Source organism: Trichoplusia ni, chromosome 10 (genome assembly GCF_003590095.1).
Source record: "Trichoplusia ni isolate ovarian cell line Hi5 chromosome 10, tn1, whole genome shotgun sequence".
NCBI classification, from domain to species: Eukaryota; Metazoa; Arthropoda; class Insecta; order Lepidoptera; family Noctuidae; genus Trichoplusia; species Trichoplusia ni.
Window position 1 is genome coordinate 9,000,975 of NC_039487.1, and position 20,632 is coordinate 9,021,606.

Genomic DNA, 20,632 nt, shown 5'->3' on the forward strand with positions numbered 1-20,632 from the left:
GCGAGTGATGTGAATGAATTATAATAACCTTAACATAAGCCGCCCACCAAAGGACTTACAGTCCTTTCAAAAGAAAACAAATTAACATTAACAAATTACAAGTGTCCAATGAATTAACAATATAACACTTATAACAATCAAAAGAGCGAACAGAAATAGTTACACTATAAATGGTGGGCAAGATAAGCATTTAATCAATAACATAATATTATTCAGCAGTTAATCTTCTATGTCTATAGGCAAGGCGCACAACTTCGTGACACATCGCTTGACTATGTTGTCACCGCTCTTGACGCTATAAACCCTTGTCATACCATCGGGGCCAGGATGTTTATCAATAATACGACCCATACACCATTTTCCTGGCGGGAGATTATCTTGTTTGATCAGAACTATTTCTCCAATTTTAAATTCTTCTTCACGTTTTAGCCATTTCGGTCGTTGCTGAAGTCTGGTTAAATATTCTTTCTGCCATCGCGACCAAAAGTCATTTAACAATTTTCTTGTGTATTGCCAGCGTGTCAGGTGACTTATTTTAATATCCTTTAAATTGTGATCTGGTACAACGACTGGCGCTTCGGCTATTAAGAAATGACCAGGTGTCAATGGCTGTGTGGTTTCATCATCTGAGGGGCATAGTGGACGTGAATTTAAACAGGCTTCGATTTCACAGAGAACCGTCGTCATCTCTTCAAATGTTAGGTTGGTGTTGAGAATTCTTTTCAAATGGAATTTTATAGATTTGACTCCGGCTTCCCACAGTCCTCCGAAAGTCGGTGAATACGCCGGTATAAAATGCCACTGAGTACCATCGTTAGCTAATAATTCGGCAATCTCTCCATCAAATTGCAAATGAGCCTCTTTCCACGCTTCGACCAGTTCTTTGTTGGCACCAACAAAATTTCGCGCTTGGTCGCTCCATATATTCGTGCATTTACCTCTGCGAGCACAAAACCTCTTAAAGGCGCCAATGAATGCTGCTGAACTAAGATCACTGACCAGCTCTAGGTGGATTGCTTTCGTAGACATACAGATGAAAATACAGATATAGGCTTTGCTGGTTTTGGCTCCTCTGCCTCTGCTCATTAGTATGTGAAATGGTCCAGCGAAATCAACACCTGAATTAAGAAAAGCTCGAGCCGGTTTCACGCGTACGCTCGGTAAGTCACCCATTACTTGCGTTCTTGCTTTAGTGGTTAACTTAGCACATACCAAACATCTGTGGACATACCTTTTGGCTAATGCCTTTGCTCTCAGTATCCAGTACTTCGATCTCAGGTAGGTAAGCATCAATTGAGTTCCGCCATGCAACGTCTTCGTGTGCGCTTCTGCTACTAGGAGAACGGTAAGTCTACTGTTTCGACCGAGGATTACAGGATGTTTGCTTTCTTCATCTAGGTCCGCGTTCCTGAGCCTACCGCCCACCCTGAGGATTCCAGCGTTATCCAGGTAAGGGTTTAGAGATTTTATTTTGCTTGATTTTTTTATTGTTTTCTTTCCTTTCAGTGCATTTATCTCATCGACGAATTCTTCTTCTTGTGCCTTTTTTATGCAGGTTTGCAGGGAGAGTTGGAGTTCTTCAGTTGTAATTGGTGAGTTTATTTTTTCCTTATATGTTTTTTGTTTCAGAAATCGTCGGCTGTATGTGATTGTTCTCAATAATTGAATTAATGAATCAAAGTCATTGAATTGTGTCCATAATTTCTTTTCTTCTTCGTTTTCACCGTGCATCATGTTTAACGTTTGTAAAGTATCTTTCTTCCTTTCTAACTCTGTAGGTAAAATGTTAGGTCTAGTGAACTGTATCTTCGGTTGTGGTAACCAGTCTGGTCCGTTCCACCACAATTTGCATGTTTTAAGATTTGCTACTGTCATTCCCCTTGATGCAATGTCAGCTGGATTATCATCAGATTTTACGTGGTACCACTGACTGCCTTTGACGTTAGTCGTGATCTCGACAACACGGTTAGCTATAAAGGTTTTCCATTTGTTAGGGTCTCCAAATATCCAAGAGATAACAATTGAAGAATCCGTCCACGCGTATATCTGTGATGCAGGTAATCTCAAGGCCTTCCCTATTTGTTTTAGAAGCCTGGATAACAGTAGAGCTCCACACAATTCTAGCCGTGGTAACGATATGGTCTTTAAGGGGGCTACTCTTGTTCTTGCTGCGACTATAGAAGTTTTTACAGAACCATCTGAGTATGTAACGCGGCAATACACTACAGCACCATATGCTTGTACGGACGCGTCACTGAATCCGTGAATTTCAATACAATCTTTGTTTGAACTTGAGGTGCCCATCCATCTATTTACGCATATTCCGTTTACATTTTCAAGGTCAGATCGAATTGTAGACCATTTTTCAGCTAATGTCGGATTTACAGCTTCATCCCACTCAACCTTTTCAAGCCAGAGTTGTTGGATAAGAATCTTTGACATCACAAGACAAGGTGCGATCCATCCCAGAGGATCGAATAGCCGTTGGATATCTGAGAGTATGCTACGCTTCGTAAAGACATTGCCGATAGGAGGTAAGTTTAGGCTGTATTCGAATTGATCTTTCCCCAAATTCCATTGTATACCCAGGGCTTTAATGACTCCATCAACATTCAGTTTCAGGTGAGCATTAGATGATCTTTCGTTTGGATCAATTGTTTCCATGAACTCACGACTATTAGAAGACCACTTTTTTAGTTCAAATCCACCTAGCTTAAGTAATCTTTTTAAATCTTGGCTAATTCTCACTGCTTCTTTCAAATTATCACACCCGGACATGACGTCATCAACATAGAAATCTTCACGTAAAATTCGTGTGGCTTCGGGAAACCTTTCTCCTTCATCATCTGCCAATTGCATGAGTGTTCTTATAGCGAGATATGGCGCAGATGCTGTTCCAAAAGTAACCGTCAAGAGCCTGTATTCTTTAATGTCATCGCTTGGATCATTTCTCCACAGAATTCTCTGAAAGTCAGCATCTTCTCTATCAATCCAGACCATCCTATACATTTTCTGAATGTCAGAGGCAAAACATATAGCATGCATACGCCATCTAATAATTATACTTCTAAGGTCTTCTTGCAGGATTGGTCCTACGAGGAGTTCATCGTTCAGAGAAATGCCGTTGGAGCCCTTGCACGATGCGTCGAATACAACTCGTGTCTTAGTAGTTTCTTTATTATTTCGAATCACCGCATGATGTGGTAAGTAAACTGATTTACTGTTCATTTCTTTAGTAGGCACTTCTTCCATGTGTTTTAATTCTTTATACTCTTCAATCACCTTCGTATATTCTTGTTTCAGGTCTTTATTCTGACTAAATCTTCTTTCTAAATGCACAAATCTTCTTTTTGCTATTTCTCGCGTGTTTCCTTCAGCTGATTTTGGATTTTCTGTATTAAAAGGTAGTCGGACAATGTATTTGCCTTCCTTAACACGCTTGTGTGTTTTCTTGTAGATATTTTCACATAGTTGTTCCTTTAGAGTAGGTGTTCTCTTTGAGTCTACATCAATTTCCCATATTGTTTTGAGTAAATCTTCAATATTAACTTCTTGCTTCATGACCTGAATGGAATTTTCTCTAGAGTTAACATTCAATGTAGTTCCACCCATCAGGATCCATCCCAGGTGAGTGTTTTGAGCGCATGGAGTACCTGGTGGGCCCTTGATGAGACCTTGCTTCAAAATTGCTACGTACTCGTTTACTCCTAATAACAGATCTATAGTTCCAGATGCAAAACAGGTTTCATCTGCGAGCTGGATGCTTGATAAATGCGGCCAATCAGTCTCCGTGACTACGCTTGAGGGGTTGATGTTTGAAGTCAAGGGCTTAGACATCACGTAGGCTTTAATAGGTAAGTTAAAGTTGTCTTCCCATCGTGACAATACTTGTACTTCGACTTCGTGCTTTACTCTGACTTTCATTGATTCCATTCCGGAGACGATTAGGTTCACTGGATATTTATTGAGTTTCAGGATCTGAGTTGCCTTCTCGCTTATAAAACATGCTTGGGATCCTGAATCTATCAGCGCCTTCAATGCAGTAGTGTTACCATTTTCACTCTTCAGAATAACTACTGCGGTAGCTAATAGTGCAATCTTCTGCCCAGAAATATGATGTGACGCTACCATTGCCTGAACCTTCTCTTCTGCATCTGCTTGTGATGACGTCGCTTGCTGAGGTTCTACATGAGAAGCCAACTCATTCGTATTCTTGGGTTGATGCAAAAGTGTGTGGTGGCGTCGTTTACAAATACGGCAGGACATTGGCATGCGACACTTAAATACTGAGTGTCCTGCTGCTAAGCAGTTGAAACAGAGCTTGTTTGTTTTGACATGTTCTCTTCGTTCATTAAGTGCCATTTTGTTAAACGCGTTGCAGTGACATAGTGTGTGTGTATCCTTACACAAAGCACATGATTTCTTCTGATCATTTGAAGACGTAGAAACATGCAGCACGCGTTCTTTTGTGGTTCTGGTACTAGTGGTAGGATTAACAAGCTCAAGTGTCCGGAATGTAGACTCTAAAAACTCGCGCAAGTCTTTCCAAGTAGATAAGCTTTCTGGATTCACCGAACAAGCAGACTGCTCCCATTCCTTGTGCGACTCCGGGTCCAACTTCTGCACGACCAGAAATACAATTATAGGATCCCAGGAGCCGGTAAACACTTTCAAATTTTCCAAACTGTTGATGATCTCACTAGTGGTGTCCAGGAGAGTTTTCAGCTGGGCCGCAGATTGTGAGGTACATTTCTTCAAGGAAAATAATCGTTTAAGTAGTGCATTAACTATTAGGCGTCTATTGCTGTAACGATGATTCAGCATTTCCCATGCTTGAACATAATTAGCACCAGTCACATGTACATGTTTCAGTAATGATGCCGCTTCACCCGTGATGCTTGTCTTTAAATAGTGTAATTTTTCAACTTCGCTTAATCTTGTGCATTCATGTATTAATGACACAAATAAATCTTTGTAGGTAGGCCATTCTTCATAATTTCCAGAAAAAGCAGGTAATCGTATACTAGGCAACTTGACCTTGGCCGGACCTTCACATGAAACGTTACTACACACAGAATGGTCGGACGTCTTCTTATGATGTGCTGCCAACAAGTCTTTAAGATCGCCTAACATACATAAGTACAGATCTTCTTGTATGAAGAACTCCTCATTGACAAAATATGACAACACGCCACGTTGTTCACGCGTGGTGCACTTTAATAAGTCTTGATGTGCTTGTTTAAATGTGTTCCAATATTGTTCAAGGGTTTCTATTCTTGTTTGTATATAACCTGCTTTCGATAAACGTTCTTTGGGGCACTTCTTAAGATTTGTCTGTGTTTTCTTTAGCAACGCTGCTGTATCTTCAAGTATACTTAACATTTGATCAGCTTGAGAAGTCATGGTTCACGTTGAACAGTCTTAAATTTTGAGATTATATCCTCAATTGCAAACTTTTCTATCAAATCACACTAATTAATTTTGCGTAAACAACAGCACCCGGCGCTCGCTTATCGCATTGGAATGTGTCTTCTATTGTTCTCGCGGCCGGCGACTCAGGTAAGCGATGATGTTCAATCCGGTTCGATAGTCGACCATATGTTCTGGATGATACGGTTGATTGTGGCTTGAGGTGATTTTTGTGGAAGGAACACGTCTTTCTCGTACAAATGTTTATTGGCAACTACTTTAAAAATACTCGCACCGATAGTTAAGCGAGTGATGTGAATGAATTATAATAACCTTAACACATATGAACGCTTCAGACATGGTAATTTTCATAGCCAATTTTCTATGTCGACACAATTTTATTGCCAAAAACAGACGACTTAAAAACGAATTTAAAATTATACTAATTCAAATATCTTTAGGAGTTTTATTAATTTAATTTAATTTATTTTTCACACTCTCACACGTTTTGATTGACCAGCCGTTTATAAGCCGTTTATATAAATCTAAATTATATTCAAAAAAAGTAAATGCCAAAATATAAGTCAACCAAAAAAGTTCACGCTGTATCTGTCTGGTTAGATGGGAGGTAAAATAAAGGCTCCGAATGTCGGATGTCGCGACCTTCGGGGATTTGCTCGCGGCTTACTTATTTAACTTGGAGCTGAACTATCTGCTAGCCCAATATTTGCATGAGAGCCATACCAGTTAACTTTGTTTATTGTCCTCACAACTTATTCATAAAGGTTGGAAAGGCTTTCGGAAGATATTTTGAAGTTATTGATATCTATGTTATGTTTTTTTCTAAAATTGATTCGAGAGTTTGTGCGATTGAATTCGTTCGTTTATATCAAAGTTACATGAGCAGATTAATGATAAAATTATTTATTAATGTGCCTATCACAGTAGAACAGTTAATAATTATCATCTGTCAGGTGTTATAGTTTCCTTTACGTCTTATTACTGTACTGTACCAGGGTATCTTGCTGAACTGCAACAAAGAATAAAAAGATCACTGGGTTAGCTAGTTTTACTTAAAAATTAACCTATCAGGAATGTTTTAGGAATATGATGTCAGAACAATATTATTACACTGAACTGACAAATGGTAACTAATAGCTCCTAAAAATTCTACACTTATTCCTAACAATTAGAAGATGCCTACATTATCATCCTTAATAAAAACTCCGCTTCACATTTCCTATATAAACATTGATAAAACGGACTCCCCAGCCGCTTTAAACAACCTCGCCTCCTTTCTATTCAGCCCACCTCAGCAAACACACCTTTTTTCGCTAAAGATGATTTGTCAAAATAAATTAAGCATAAGACAGTCGCGTTGTCAAATATTTATACGAAACCCACAGGATATTACGAATGTTAATGTATAGGGTCCGTGCAATTGGGTACACGAATAGGAGAACCTTTGAGGATACATTTTGGAGCAGTTGCGTACATATTTGAAACGAATCGTATCATATTAAGTATCTCTACAATTTCCATTTTTTCCCTGATTTCATCTTTATTAAAAGCTTGACCTGAAAAACATTTAAGAACAGATATTTTATGATCAGTAAACTAACATGATTTTGATGATTTTATGTAATGAAAGTATAATAAAGACTTTAGAACTTACGGTAATCATAACAGAAATGGAAATCCATTTTTTACCTCAAAAATTTTCGGCACAACTAGCATATTACGCTCTGCTGTCCCATCCATTCTCCATTTCGTGTACCGCACAGTAAGGGTAGGATCAAATCTCATGTGATTCGGTGGTCGCGATCCATCATCGTCGTGGACGGCTTCCGTAATAAAGTAGCACAATAGAAGAATACCATTGTGAGCATTAATAATATTATATGGTATGTATAAATGATGTCGGTTACTATATACGTAAATAGAAAAGCGAGTATAGCGATAATGATTGTACCTACTCATTGCCGGTAAATAAAGGAAAAAAGGTACCTCCCACACGGCGACTTTTTGTAGAGCTGCTGCGCGTTTCTGAAGCGCGGTCTTTGAGGAAGGGTTAACGCAGTCCATCTTGCAACTGTAGAGACCGCTGCCATTAATGTTCCTTAGCTAAATAACATGATGACAATCAAAATCAAGTCTTTGATAGAAAATGCTCAGAAAAGTAACGAAACTAAATTTCATTTTCATATTTAAGTGTTTGCTATCAACGTTGCAACAACAATGCAACTTGTCTATCGGGGCTCATAGCTCAAGTAATTTCCTTGGATAAAAAAATACATAAGTGTACTTATTTAAAACTCGAAATAATCCTACTGTAGCTCAATAAGGTTCAAAATTGTCTAACCTGTTTCCACCGACTAAAAACATGAATGTGCCCTGAAAACTCTTCGTCATTGAAAAGCGCTGGAGTATCATTCAATCCATTAGCACCACAACCTGACCCTACTGATCATAACAGCTATCTTCACAAGCTGATGTTCATTCGTTCACCGCCTTCATTTGTTTATTGTAGTTCAGTCTTTCGGATGGATAGGCTTGTGGATTTGTTTACACCACTCGTGATTGCTAAATATGACTCTATATCTTGATAGGTAGGGTGTCACTTGATTTCTAGAACTGTACCTACACTATCACAGATTAATTAAAAGCTATTTCGGAAGACTACCCAATTACTTGTGTTATTTTAGATGGTAGTGACTGTTGGTAGCCTAAAGGAAATACAACAGTATTTCAATCAAGGTAAATTTGATTTGTTTGATAAAAAATAATATTAAAAACTTATAATATCACAAATAATACAAAGCGTTTATTTATTCGATGCACAAATAGCGACATAAACAGAGGAAAATAGATCTGAAGTACTTGTAACAACGACAAACATTTTCTTTTCTAAGAGACGCTTTTAAACTCTTCCATTTAACAACTCGACCTCAATGCAATTGTAACTTACAAACTGTTGCACGTACTTTAACCAATGTTTCAAAGAGACCGTTTACAAGACAAGGGGTAGTTGAAGCAAGAAATTAAGAAGTAGACGAGTCGTGTGCCTCGTGGGAAATCTGACCAATCAGAGCAGCGGGATTGAAGACTGGACGGTGACCGTACATAGCTACTGATACGAAGTTTAGCCGATAAAACTTTATGCCAGCTTAGCTTGAATATTTGGTACCATATTTGTATATTTTCTCAGGAAACGTTGTTTTACAATACATTTACGTTCAAGGGAATATAGAAAAAAGGGCTATGAAAAATAGACGTTGTCCTATTCTCAGACACAGGAACACAAAATTCATGAGAATTGGTGGAGCCGTTTCGGAGGTGTGCAATTTCGTAAACTGTAACTACCATAACACGAGATTTTAAAGTACATTATAAAAAGAGTATCGCGTGTTTCGATTTAGAATATTAAAAAAAAATCCTCGTTCTAGAAGCGAAGAAAAGTTCCAAAAGTTATTTTTTTAATTCCTACATATAAACTGCAATTAATCAGAATAAATAATTATATTTTTGTAAATTGCATCTCTCTTAGTATCCTAATATAAACACCAACATCTGTAACGTGATTTATCTCACACGTTTTCCCCAATTTCGTTCAGAGGTTATGACGTGCGCTTACACTTACCATTATATCTATACACTTGATAAAACCCTTATGTATTTCGTATAAGGTTACTTTTTGTCTGTGCGGACTGCGTGTTATGTTGGTAACGCAATTCGCTCTCTTTACTGGTATGAAATGAGCTGCTACTTTCGTGTTATTACGTCTCCACGCTTGTAAGTTTGTGAACGCACACATCTAGGATTTTACACTTCAGTAATCTTGTTCTTAACATTTGAAATCACTACAAAATTAATAATAATAAACATTAAATATAAGCAACCCTACAGACTATCATACAAAGCTCAATTATTCCATTTCAGCGTGGCAACATCAAAAAGGTTGACTGTAGGATTTGGATTAGAGTATTTTTTATTCTGTCTTTTAAAAATAAATTTCTTTGTTTAATTGTGTATAAATATTAAGACTTCATAATCATCAACCATTTCATAACACTAAAGTTAACGGTACCCCTTCACAAAAACTCAGTCAACACAGTAGCAACGATTTTCAATAGCCAGCCATACCTTTCCTATCCCATCCATTATCATAATTAATAGTAAACGACTTGTCAAAACATCAATAATCACCGCCACTGTCCCATGGGTGATGGGTTCCGAAGAACGAAAGCTTTTAAAATTAAAATTCATTCATTGTGAGCATTTCTTTGTCATTCCCCTTTAAAGATCGAGATTTGTGTGTTTGGATCTAAGCATGAAGTCGGTGAAACGGTTTGACGGTTGATTTTGTTTTGTTTTTTAAATTTTGAAGCAGAAGTGTTTTGGTACATTCTAAGCATCTTAACAAGTGTAAAATGTTTCATTTGGAAGAAAATTGTTTCGAGTCACAGTTATACGCTCATATCATTTTAATTCGCCGTAGCAGGTATTTTTTTGTGTTATCGTTATTTGCATTGTCTGTCATGTAGCTTGAATGTTAGTGAAAACCAAGGATTAATTTTCCTTAGTGCGGCAGTCGATCTTTTAATAATCATTTATTGATTTAGTACAAAATTGATTTACATTAATGAAGTAAATTCCCGAACGTTGATCAACAGAACCTAAAATCAAACTCTAAAAATATACAACCAACTTAAAATTTCAACCCCCGCTTGCGAATTTCAAACCAACTTCACCATAAAGATTCGAAAATCTTTGTTGGAATTTCAAATCCCATGTGATTGTCACGTCACAGGGCTGCGACAGAATTACTGATTGATTATGCATTCCCGTCACACTTGACGGCCGGGACACAATGTTATACCGTTATTTATTTGTAATGTTTCGCCTGAATTTTACGCGAGAATATTTAAATTTATTTTTTATGATTGGTTTGTAAATATTTTTTTGTTTAATCTGCAAATGGGTTTGATCGAACTGTGATTTGTCGGAATCGCTTCACAAAATTAGGCAGGCGCTAGCTAAAATGTGTGTAGTTTTGGCTCACTACAGAATGTAATGTTTTTCATGTATATGTTCATGTAATATTCTTATTTTTCTATCAAACAGTTAATGTACACACAAATCAGTAAAAAACACAGCGTAAAAGAATGCAATATTACTTATAATGGAGAAAAAAAGGCCACAATACATCTTATATAAGAAAAACCGAAATACTGGTTAAGTATCCACGGTCTTCACATGATACAAAACCAATCAATCAGTTCCAATAAACATCCATCACTAAATTATATTCAAACGTATTAGTAATTATTTACTATTACATACACACACTACATACCCAATTATAAACACATAAATCAAGTAAACAACATCACTATCACATCCGTATTTAATCTTAAAACCACTAAAGTCATTAGCGGGTGACCCTCCTCATAATAAAACGAGCTTTCATCTTGACACCAGGGCTGCCCCAAAGACCAAGCTGACCAATTTGCGACCCCTGAGATGTTGCCTCAGATAACACAATGCCCTGCAACTCAACTGATAATGCTATACCCAAATGTTGCGAAGACCATCGATGTTTTTACCTATTGTGAGTAGTGACGTCATTTTACTCGAATTTGTGTATGCTTTTAGTTTTAAATTGCCTTTAGCATTGTGTCAGAACCAGTTGATCTGTTCCATTGTACAGCAATTCAACAGTTTTTACAATCTAAGTAATTTAATGTTTTAAATACTTAACATTTATTAGATTAATAATAACAAGATAAAAATAATGTTTTAAAATAAGTTTATTTTAAGCTAAATATTAGCCCAATGTAAACAAGTTTAAAACTAGTATAATAAATCAACGTAATTATGGCATAAGAGCTTTTTAAATATTTTGATGTCCTGTCAGATCAAAAAATTAGGGTGAAGTGCGAAGGGATGGGTCAGTATCGGCAAGACTACATAGTACCTCGATTATCGATACAACTTATGTAACTCAGTGCAATTTTCCTAAAAATGCATTAATAACAGTTAAAAGTCAGATTAAAGTTTCTAATTTCAGTGGTAGCAAGACTGTAATTAGAAATTACATTAAAATGACAATAAATAATACCTATTTTAGTATGAAATCAAAATAACCATAATTACCTTCAATATACAAAGGCTAAACATGTTTTTTTAGTTTTCTTTAAAAATGAAATCCAATTCGGTACCGACAACTTTTTATCGATACTGCATCCATCGTAAACATACATCACTCTCCTTTCCCCATTTTAAAGCACATGGCGCATGGTCACTGGACCCTTCACCCAAATTGAGTGCTACTTTACTGGTAAATAATAGGACGACCGCCTTTATTATTTTACAATGTTTGAACTGTGCTCCATTGTAAGAGATAGACATTCCGTGAGGGGTTAACTTGATACTAAGCTTATCGATATTACAAACATTGTTTCAGGAGTATAGTAGAGTCATCTGATGTAGCGTTGTGCTAGTATGGTGATTCATTCCATTTTATTCATTGGAAAGTCCCTCGTAAACAGGCAAAAGTAACAGTACTAACCTAGAAATATAAGACCAATTTCTTTCATTTTTAAATTGAAAGAAACGACTCCCACACTAAGGGATTTATTCCTTGGGTCACGCGGTTTTTAACAAACGGTCAAGTCACATGCACAAAGACACCCTTAAAACGAGATTTAAATATCAGCCACGCAATCTTATCATGGCTAATACAATCTAGGCGGCATATGGGACGTAAACATTATTGTCACCAAACACTATTATCTAAAAATCTCTATCCAAATAGCCAATTAAAATCCAAAAACTGAGGCGACAACTGTTTGTCTTGTTAGCAATATTTTTAATTGAGACAGACCCCACACGCGCCGTCGAACCGTCAAACAATAGTTTTAAAAACCATTTTATGTTGAACTCTACAATTTCTGCAAAGGTTTACTGTACAGTGAGGTTGGTTGGATGTGTAGAGTTCTTGTAATGTTGGCTATGTTTGAGGTCATTGTTTACTCGAACCGGGCAAATAATTAAGAATGTTCATTGGTTTTGTCAACACAATCTATGGAGCCGGCGCAGTGTGATTGCGGTGGGATTCAATTGTTTGATCTATTCCTACAATGTGGATTGAAGTTTGTTGGTTCTGTCGCCGATTGGTGTTTACCCCTTTATTTTTTACGCTACGAATATGAAGTGTGGTTACTGACAATTATTGTGTTTACTCTGTGAAGTGAGGTTGCGTTATTAATTGTATTTTATTAGTATATTTTTATTTATACGTAATTAATTGTATTTAGTATTTTATACAATTTAAGCCTAAAGAAAGTACCGGAAATAATATAGAAAATCCTTATTGTCTAAAGACTAAAAGAAAAACGCGCATTTCACGCGTACAAAGTGCATTTCTTTTTAAGAAAGTGTTACAGAGAGGGAAGAAGAAAATAATGTTGGCATTAATTTAATACTAAATTAGTCATACTAGTACCTACGCTTTACAATTCAGCTTTAGGTAGATAAACCTACCTAAAACATGGCATTTAACATTCCAATAGCAGCATCCAAACAATTCGAAATTATCCGACCTCGCTACAATACAATGCTAAAAGAATTCCCTTAACACACACATTAACTTCCTTCAAGCGAAGCAATTTCTTTTCCGAAAGGATTCTTCTGGGGAAGTAATTCATTCCCTTATTAGGCCACTGTTTGTTTTGTAAGGGACATGGGTCTGGGGTCATTATACGCAGTGGGGTCATGTGATGCGTGAAATTATTTCGTACTTTACACAACTCCAGCACGGTGCGTGCGCGCCGGTGGGGTGGCGTTGTTTTAATGTGGATATGACTGCCACTGTATTTTTATAGATGTGTTTTGGATCGGCATTGTTTTAAATATTACAGAAAATTCTATTATTATATATTAGTTAGATGGATAAATTTTTTTTAACTTTTATTTGCTGCCAACTGATTTAGGTCCGTTGGTTGGGAAAGTAATTTAATCAAATCATTTGCACGAACCGACCACGTTTTGATTTTCTTACAGTTTATTCGTCATTGTTTCTTCTGTTTTTCTCCAAACGAAACATGTTAATGAAGAGAATCTCAGTAATTAAGCTATAAGTAAAACTAACCGATTAAATATACAAAAACTTAAAATCGAAGTAAGAGTTTCGATACTAGCTAGCTAACTACAAATTATCACCTTCGCATCCACCCAACTCTACCTCAAAACCCCGCAAAACGACCCCAGCTGATAACGACTCGTATAAAATGAAGTTGTAATGCAATACATCTGCTACAAAGTCGCGGCACATTGACGAATTGTTCCACAGTACCAATGTCATTTATAATTGTACAATAAGACATTTAGCAAGCAATACAGACGCAATGGGCCGGAGAAAAACGGGATTAGATAGAGTTTACAACTATTGTAGAGAGTCATTGAATGGGTCTTGAAATGACCGTACTCTACTTTAACTCTATACTATTTTTATGATTGGTAAATGAAAAATACTGATTTGACCAATCAAGACATGATAATAGGAATAAATCCTCCTTTTCTCATTAAATAAAGTTAGTTTGTGCTCTCCTTAACTTGAAATGTAAGTTTTAAAAGGCGACTAAAATAGTGAAAAATTTCGATATTTTATTATTTGTGCCTGTACATTTTGCTCAAATATTGACTAGGAATAGTTTATCTTAATATTATAACTAATTTCATTTAAATATTAATTTCATGAGAAAGCACTCTTTCCATTTTAGTACCTGAAGACCCATAACCTACATCTTTTATAAAAGATTCCTTGTATTTCTAAGAAATACCGCGAACAGAATAAATGCAATATCTACTTAGTGGGTTTTGATTGATTTTGTCATTCCCATCTTCACCGTACTGCCTGAAAGACCTGTCTCGTCTTATTTGTGAACCGTAATAAATTGAATCCACAAAGAGGTGTGAAGCTGAAGGAATTAAAGTGACGGTTTTTAATAAGACAGTTCTGGGTAGGGTGACTACTCCTGTTGTATAATGAAATGTCTCTTATTTGGAAGTATCACAAAGCTGCATTCATTTTTAAAGAAGATTTTAGATGGTATATCTAATATATTAAAGCGATGGGTCTACTAATTGCAGGTTTGTGTAAAGGTATTCACTACCACATCAGAGACTCTACTACTACGACTTAAAGTAAAATTCCTCCTTTAAGGTACTGTTACTGGTAATCACAAATTGTACCTTAAAGGAGCATCTTTCTTTAACAACCGCAAGGGAGATCAGGAAGGATTAATCACAGCAAATTTAATGAGTGATTTGGTGTCTTAACATAAATTATTTATTAATTAACATTCTATCTTAACATTAATTATTAGCTGATCAGTTACATTATTTTGTTACAATACCAAAACACAAAACTTAAAAGTATCCAAATAAATCTTTAAAACACCTCCACACTGATTCAAATCCCATTCGATTACTTTAAAACCGTCAATTTAACACAATAAAGAAATTCCGAAACACCTCAGAAAACGCTAAGGGGGAACAAATCTCATAAGTGGGTTTGTTTACGCGAAAGAATTTCAATTTGGACGCGTATTCCGCCTGTCTTACGTCATTACATGCAACGAGATATTAATGATAGCTGAGTACGTGCTCACACCTTTCCCTTCTGTTTTGAAGAGAGAAAAAAACGAGTTTTAATGTGAGAAAATGTGTTGTGTCTTTAGGTATTGGTTTGGTAAGGAATGAGAGTGAAAGTTTGAAGGAAAGAGTTGCGTAAGATTTTTGTAATGGTAATCTCTACTTTGATTGGCTTTTTATCGAAATTAAAATAGATGTAGAGGAGGAAGGATCGTGTAATGTTGTCAAGTCACCAGAACGCTGGTATTTAATGAGTGTATCATTGTAGATCAAAAATATTGGATGCTATTTAACTTTATAAATTTTGGTAGACTACTTATAAAATAGGATCGATATTCGATATTCATAAACTTGGGAAAATAAGTATTGAAAATTATCATAAATCGTTTTTATTAAAGAAAGCAAACATTAATACACCACATGCTTTGCAAAGCCGCCCATTATCACCAATTATCGATTTCAAACCATTCTACAAAACGACAGCAATGAAAACAATTTACTATAATGACGGTACAAGTAAATTCGCGACACCCCAAATCGCTAAACATCTTTATTTCATCGAACATTGAGCACAAATGAAAATACAATACACAAGTTGAAATTAAATTTATATCTTGTCAAATATCACTTGTCGTTGTATTGTAGTGTAGCGATGTTGGTAATTGGTAGAACACATGGTTTTATGGGGAAAGGGGTAGCTTGTAACAAATGTGATAGAATTATGATTGCTCGTTAAAGGGTATTCAGAAGGAATGTTATTTTCGGATATTTTCTTTGTGTGGCTTGTCATTGTTGTGTAAATGTAGAGTCTTTGATTTGATTGTCGTTGGATTCTTGATTTATATTAAAGAACCGTTGAATTATTTTAAATGGACGGATGTTTTTAAGTTGTAAGGTAAACTGTATGCTTCTCGTTCAACTATGAACCCCAAATTGTAATTTTCTGTGGAGTTGCAATCTATCGTTGAAGTAAATCTTTTAAAACCAAATTCTTGTTCAAAATTGTTGGTTTTAAATAACGTTTGCCAATTACCCGTTTAAAAAATTGTACAAATCAGTTCAGTTTAGCGACGGTATAAAATATAGGTAATAAGTGAAAAACTGTTCTCTAAAAATTCTGGTCAAGGAGCGTCCCTAATTGAGAAACGTGATACTCTAAAACAAACCTTTTAACAAAAACCCTTGACGTCCATTCCATCACATATCCAAACTTTCAAACAGCCACTATTCAAAACTGCCACTAAAAAGCCATTTTGTATACTAAACTCGCTTGGAAGTCGCGGCTCCCCTAGAAGTGCTAAGCCGTGTAGAGACCGCCCTATTCCCAGGGACACGGCGCTTATCCATCAATATATCTTTTGCATACCGCACGTGTCTTCGTAGTTTTATGCGGTGTATACTTAGCTTTATGTTTGTAGACGTGAGGTGGCAAGCGACGATGGTAAGTGAAAAGAAAACGTAAAAGCTCTTTAAGGCTCTATCTATTTGACTTGTAAGTAGATTTCGTACTAAAACAGGAGAGCCTTATATACGCTCTTTTTAGACCCATTTCGAGCGAATTTTGTACTTACGGAGGCACAACGACCGAAACTCCATAAACACTTAATGCTTTTACGAAAACATAATTTAAAATTCCATTTCAATCAACTTGCAATATCAACAAGGTAATTCGACGGACCATAAATTTGCAATTACGTCACTGGCGAACGACGTTCAAAATTACCTATTTCCAACAATTTTTTTCATCCAACTCCCAGTAGGCATCGAAAACAGGGTAGGTGTGGTCGGACTAAGAGAAATCGTTCCCATTGGCCGCCGGTGAACACACCCACTACTGTAACAAAAAGGAACATCGGAACAGAACACGAATTGTCCCTAAACACCGAGCCTTGAGAATTGCTCTCTCCCTTTCTCAAGTCATAGCGTTCTGTTTCAGGACGGTCCCCACTGAAACAGGGTTCGAATCTGGGTCCCGAGAGTATTGAACAGCGCCATCTCTGAATATGTTGCGGTACTACGTGCAAACAGTTAAAGCAAGATGGCGCCGATAGTCACATCGAAAGCCTTACATTGTACGGGAAAAGTTTGACTTCATTACTCTCAAAGTCAAATATGAAATTCGTAGAGTTTAGAAAGTCCACTTATCTTTAGAATCTTGAACTTTTCTTCTAATTATTGTTTGAAAAGGGGATTTTTAGTTCGTTAGTTCACATAATTGTAATACTAATGAACTTCTAAAATCTTATGATACAAAAAAGCTTTTTTTATTTTTTATTCTAGAAATAGCATCGCCAAAATAATATCTTGAAAGATTTATACGTTCTTGATAAATAAGGACGAGCCATAAAATGCGAAATCGATCTCTTGTAAGTAGCTTATCAATTTTATAAGGGTGGCTTACCGTCCTACGCACTAAGTGCTTATCCGCCTGTAGATATCTATAATAATTTCGACGCGGCATCTTGGTATTAATTAAAGAGCTTTTCGTCTTGGATAATTATTAGTTTTCGTGTATATATGTATATATGTATAATATAGGTAGAATAATTTGGTTGCTGTTGAGTGTTGGTTTTACAGGCACGGATGCATGATAATATTTCACAGGTGATTATTGTACCTAATAATTTAAAGAATAATTAGAGAAATATTTTTTTGTTGATTTTTTTGTTATGTAACTTTAAAGACATGAGTAATTTTCTTAAACTAATAAAGAGTTCGGATCATTTTTTTTCTGTTACCTTTAAGAAGACAAGTTTTTCATATTTTTTAGACAAATCTCGCATTTTTTTTTTAATATAATATATTTCTATCATCAAATCCTATTACTTGGTTCTGTATCAATCAGCTACTCAAAATGCTAGCCAAAAATTCAATCTTCAAGTCCTATTACTAGTAGTATCAATCAGCTACCAAAAATGCTGGCACTGAAATTCAAAACCTGTTTATCCAAAAAACCAAACAATACTTTAATGTAACCGTACGAAATTGCGTTGTAAGTCACAATATATCGGTAATAGCTAATTAGCCGTAATCCTATAATCGGTCAGGTTAGAAAATTACCCACCCGGGCCCTATTTGCGGTGGCCGCGATTAGACCCATAAAACTCGGTGCGATCTTGATAAGGGATGCGCGAATCGGCCACGTATTCATTGTGTGAAGTGCTCGTGTAATAAACATTCGTTTTAATTTATTGTCTAACTGTTGCAGATTAGGTATGTGAATGCATGTTTGTGTTGGGATAATGTTTAACTACATTGTCATACAAAATAGGTGTAATAAATAAAGATGCAAGTGTGTTTATCCGCTCATTTTTAAAGTAGGCATCAAAATCAAGTTTTTTTCAAGTCAAGTACGTAAGTAAGTAAGTAACTTTAGTGTTGAGAAGAGTAAGAAAAAATCCTTAAAAAAGTTTTAACAACTAACAATTATAAGTCTTTCCACAAGCTTTGTACTCATATAATATGCTTATAAAGACCATTTCATACTTACATTACCTACTACAGAACTCGCATAATTATCTAAATACAAGGATTCATGCCTATTTTTAAGCCAAAACAAACGCTACACTTCACCTAACTGTTGTCGAGTTTATTTCAGTTGAACGTGAAAATTTTGGACAGATATGTCTGAGTTGGAAATTTTTGCTAACTATCTATTTTCTGCATGATTTTTAGTCTATCTTTTGTCTGTACCGTTGAGACGTCAGTCGTACGTTTGAATTTGGAGGGCTCATTACTAACTATTGTTAGTGTTATTGTGAGAAAGAGATGCTGCTCTACAGGGTGTATTGCGCTATCTCGCTCTTTCTAACTGCAACAGCGTTAGCTAAGGTGTTGGTAGGCCTCCAGTTTTATTAGAGTCCATGCATATTCAAAGTAGTTGGCTGTTGTGTTCGTAATGCAGGATTCATTTATTAAACTGACGCCACGTATGTGAAAGTTTTAAGCGTTCAAAAGTGAGAGAAAAGTTCGAGAATGAGGGATGAGGCGCTAAATATGTTAAAAACGTTTGCTTTAATTATAATGTCCAGAATACAATAATAAAAATGTTAATTTTTATTTTAGTTCACGTATGTAATATGATACATTTTGGCACCTCGAAAAGGACACGTTAAACAGTTACATTCAACTTTTCAAATGATCCTTAATTAAAAACCACATTTATTCACAGATAATCTTTCCACGAAAAAGTTCAATTTGTACTAATTGTATTTTTATTATTAACACTTTTATATTAGTCTATCTAAATCGTTAGAATAATTACCAAAGAACTACCTAATAACATGGTTGCTTAATTTTTGCATTTTATCACTTATCATATTATTTTATTCATCAAACATCAAGCAAAATCCTTTCATTTATATTATAAAACAATATTATAATGCAAGATTTTTTTTAATAATCTTCCTTCCTGTTCATGACTAACTTGCACAACAATAAAATATGACCTCTTAAAACCATACTACAGTCTACACTCAAATTTTATCTATAAAACTACATACATGAAAATAAAAAAAAAATCGACGAAAAATTCAACCAACAAACAAAAAAACAGGTAGTATGTGTACAAGTGACGTCAGTGGGTCCCACAAAACAAACTGCCACAATTAAATGCGACCCGCTCCGACTGAGTTCAACAGTTTTTCCCTCGTAATTCTATTACATTATTAACTTACACCGTGTTAAGGAAGTAGGGATGCTGTTGAAGATAAGACTTGTCGATGGATAAGATTGAGATGTAGCGATTAAGTGTAGGGAAGATTTTATTAAAACAATTTACAAGAAGCTTTTTTTGATGATGTCTTCATGACAAGGGTTTTATTACAATTTATTTTAATTAGTACTAAATAAGTTAATATATATATTTCTATAAGAAAAATAAAAAGCGTAATAAGTTGACTCGTATAAAGAATTGCAACGCATAACTGTGCACCGACACCAAAACGCAGATGAAGAAGTACTGCGGTTTACGTTCAGTCACTAAGTTTTTACCCCAATGAGGCGGGTGATACGAGTATTCCCCGTTATATATTATAAAAAACCCACATCAAGAAGAAAATAAAAAAAGGTTTTCATCATGAAACTTATTTACAGATTTAGCTCTACAGCAATCACATACATTATGAGTTAATATAATTACCTTAAGTTCCATTTTATCTACGACAATTTGCAACATCAACACACTTTAAATAAAATAATAATATTTTATCGATATCGATACAAATTCCCTCCACAGCAACAGCACCACAAAGTGTACGGCGGTCTGCGTCGCGGTCTCAAAGATCGCTAGCTGAAAACTTTTAATACTTTAACTTGACTTTCACTCAATTTCTCTTAACGCCTTCGTTGACACGCTTCGATGCTTGCTACGCCGTTATATCGCCTTATAACTGTTTTACTATGGCGTTATACCACGAACTTGGACCTTAGAGTTACACTTTTGGAGTTTGAACGCCTTCGAACAAATAATTAATTAAATAAGTTTCGAGAGCACAAAAGTTTGCTTCACTAAATTTTGAGTCATTTTGCCTGGATTCAGATGTGAAATTTTTAATATTTTTATGAG

At 35.7% G+C, this 20,632-nt stretch overlaps 1 protein-coding gene across 1 annotated transcript; it reads right to left on the bottom strand.

The window, feature by feature from the left end:
• Window positions 1-219: 219 nt before the first annotated feature.
• On the bottom strand, window positions 220-5,403 carry LOC113498203. The gene has a single exon (XM_026878141.1). The coding sequence runs from the start codon at window positions 5,401-5,403 to the stop codon at window positions 220-222; it is 5,184 nt and encodes a 1,727-aa protein (XP_026733942.1).
• Between the last annotated feature and the right edge of the window lie 15,229 nt (window positions 5,404-20,632).